Source organism: Atta cephalotes (genome assembly GCF_000143395.1).
Source record: "Atta cephalotes unplaced genomic scaffold scaffold00033, whole genome shotgun sequence".
NCBI lineage: Eukaryota > Metazoa > Arthropoda > Insecta > Hymenoptera > Formicidae > Atta > Atta cephalotes.
In genome coordinates, this window is record NW_012130097.1 from 2,939,906 (window position 1) to 2,941,761 (window position 1,856).

At 32.5% G+C, this 1,856-nt stretch overlaps 1 protein-coding gene across 1 annotated transcript in view; it reads left to right on the top strand.

The window, feature by feature from the left end:
- Positions 1-644: 644 nt before the first annotated feature.
- Positions 645-1,856, top strand: part of LOC105621382 — a 40,768-nt gene continuing 39,556 nt past the window's right edge. The window contains exon 1 of the mRNA XM_012202849.1: positions 645-1,036. Coding sequence (XP_012058239.1) covers positions 645-1,036 — 392 coding nt within the window. The remainder of the gene's footprint in view (positions 1,037-1,856) is intronic.

Below are 1,856 nucleotides of genomic sequence, written 5' to 3' on the forward strand. Positions count from 1 at the left end.
TTGAGGTGTGAAAATTAATGTGTATTTAATTAAAATGTAAATTTTAAAGCACTTTTTATTTTTTTAATGATACAAACTTCATTTTCGTATATTGTTCATATGTATATATATATATATATATATATATATATATATCTTTTAAAAAGGATTATTTTGCGAAATAAATCTTCTTTAAGATTATACATGTATACTACTCAAAACAATTACATGACTATTTCAGAAAATGATGACATTTAGAAATATTTGAAATTTCAAAATTTTCTCTCAGTATCCAAATTCGAGATATTAAATGAATATGTTTGTTAAAACATGCTACTTTGATTTTTCCTAATGTTTGAGTCGAACTATAGAATCGTCCGAATCTTTCCTAATTGTTGCGAGTGGTATGTTGTTAACTTCCAATTATATGTCTCGAAGCATTAATCAACCAGCTTACCGCTCATATTGCTATGCTCTTATTACTATGAACGGTATACTTTTTCTATCCGTTTTTAACCCTCAATTGATCTCTTTTATATCGCTACGTATTTTTCTCATCGTCGTGCCTGCCTGGTTAATGACTCCGCCGATCTTCCACGGCGATCGTACTGAATTTCCGCCTACGTGTTTGCTTCCCGTGTGCCCAGGTGAAAGAAAAAGGGATAATGTTGTCGTACATGTTGCCGACGGAGGACAAGCCACCGCCCGGCGAACCCAACAGCCAACAGAACAATTATCGCACGGCCAGCAAGCTGCAAAAGAGCACCGCTGTAGTGAGCACATCTCCCAGAAAATGCACAGACACGACTAGACCGATGATCGTCTCCACCAAGATCGAGGATCCAACTGGCGATCCTGTCGCCCGGCACGGTTTCCCTCGACCGGTCGAGAGCCCGAAGCACAATGGAACGACAACCACGAGGAAATCGACTCTGCACAACGCTAGCAGGGTTACTAAGGACGACAGCCTCTACAGCATCGACAGTGTAGCTAGTACCGCCGGCAGCGAACGTAAGAACAAGATTCTCAACGGCGCAAAGCACGCCAGCCTGAAAAGGTAAGTGAAGAAGATAGCTGTAACAAAAGCGATTTATTTCATATTAAGATCATCATAAACGAGAAGTCATTAGATCTTGTACACTCTATAAAAAATAAATAACGTTAAATTATTTTTTAAACAATTATAAATGAAATTCAATCGAGAAATATTCAACACAAATAAGCAAAAGTATATTCAGTTAAAGTGGATGTTAATATCTAATAACATTTTTGTATGAATCTTATAATTTCCACACAGTTTCAAGCTTATTATTTTTTTAAATAAATTCTCTTTCTCTTTTTGGTATTTGTGATTATAAATATATTTTACCGTAATTACGATTATTACTATTATAATGTTATTAATAATAACTATATGTACAGTTTATCAATAAAAATATAAATGTATACATTATAAATGTATAATTGGCAACCAAAAATAACTATAGTTGTTAATTATAATATGCTATACAAAAGATTGCAATTATTATAATTTAACTTATATACTTAACGACTAAGTTTATATTCATTTTGATTACTATATATATTATAACTATATATATTTATTGATAGAACGATAGTTATTATTAATAACGTTATAGCAATAATAACCACAATTTTATGGCAACATGTAATTTTATAATCATAGAAACTAAACATTTTTTTTTAATGCAGGATTTCGTGACACTGTTGTATCTAAGAGTTATAAATAGTAATTCGATAGATAAAATCACAAATCTTTGAAATCGAAGCACTGTTATTGTTTTTCTTGGAAGAAATATTGAGATTAAACCGCATGTGCTCTTTTTCTCCTCCCTCCCTCCCTCTCTCTCTCTCTC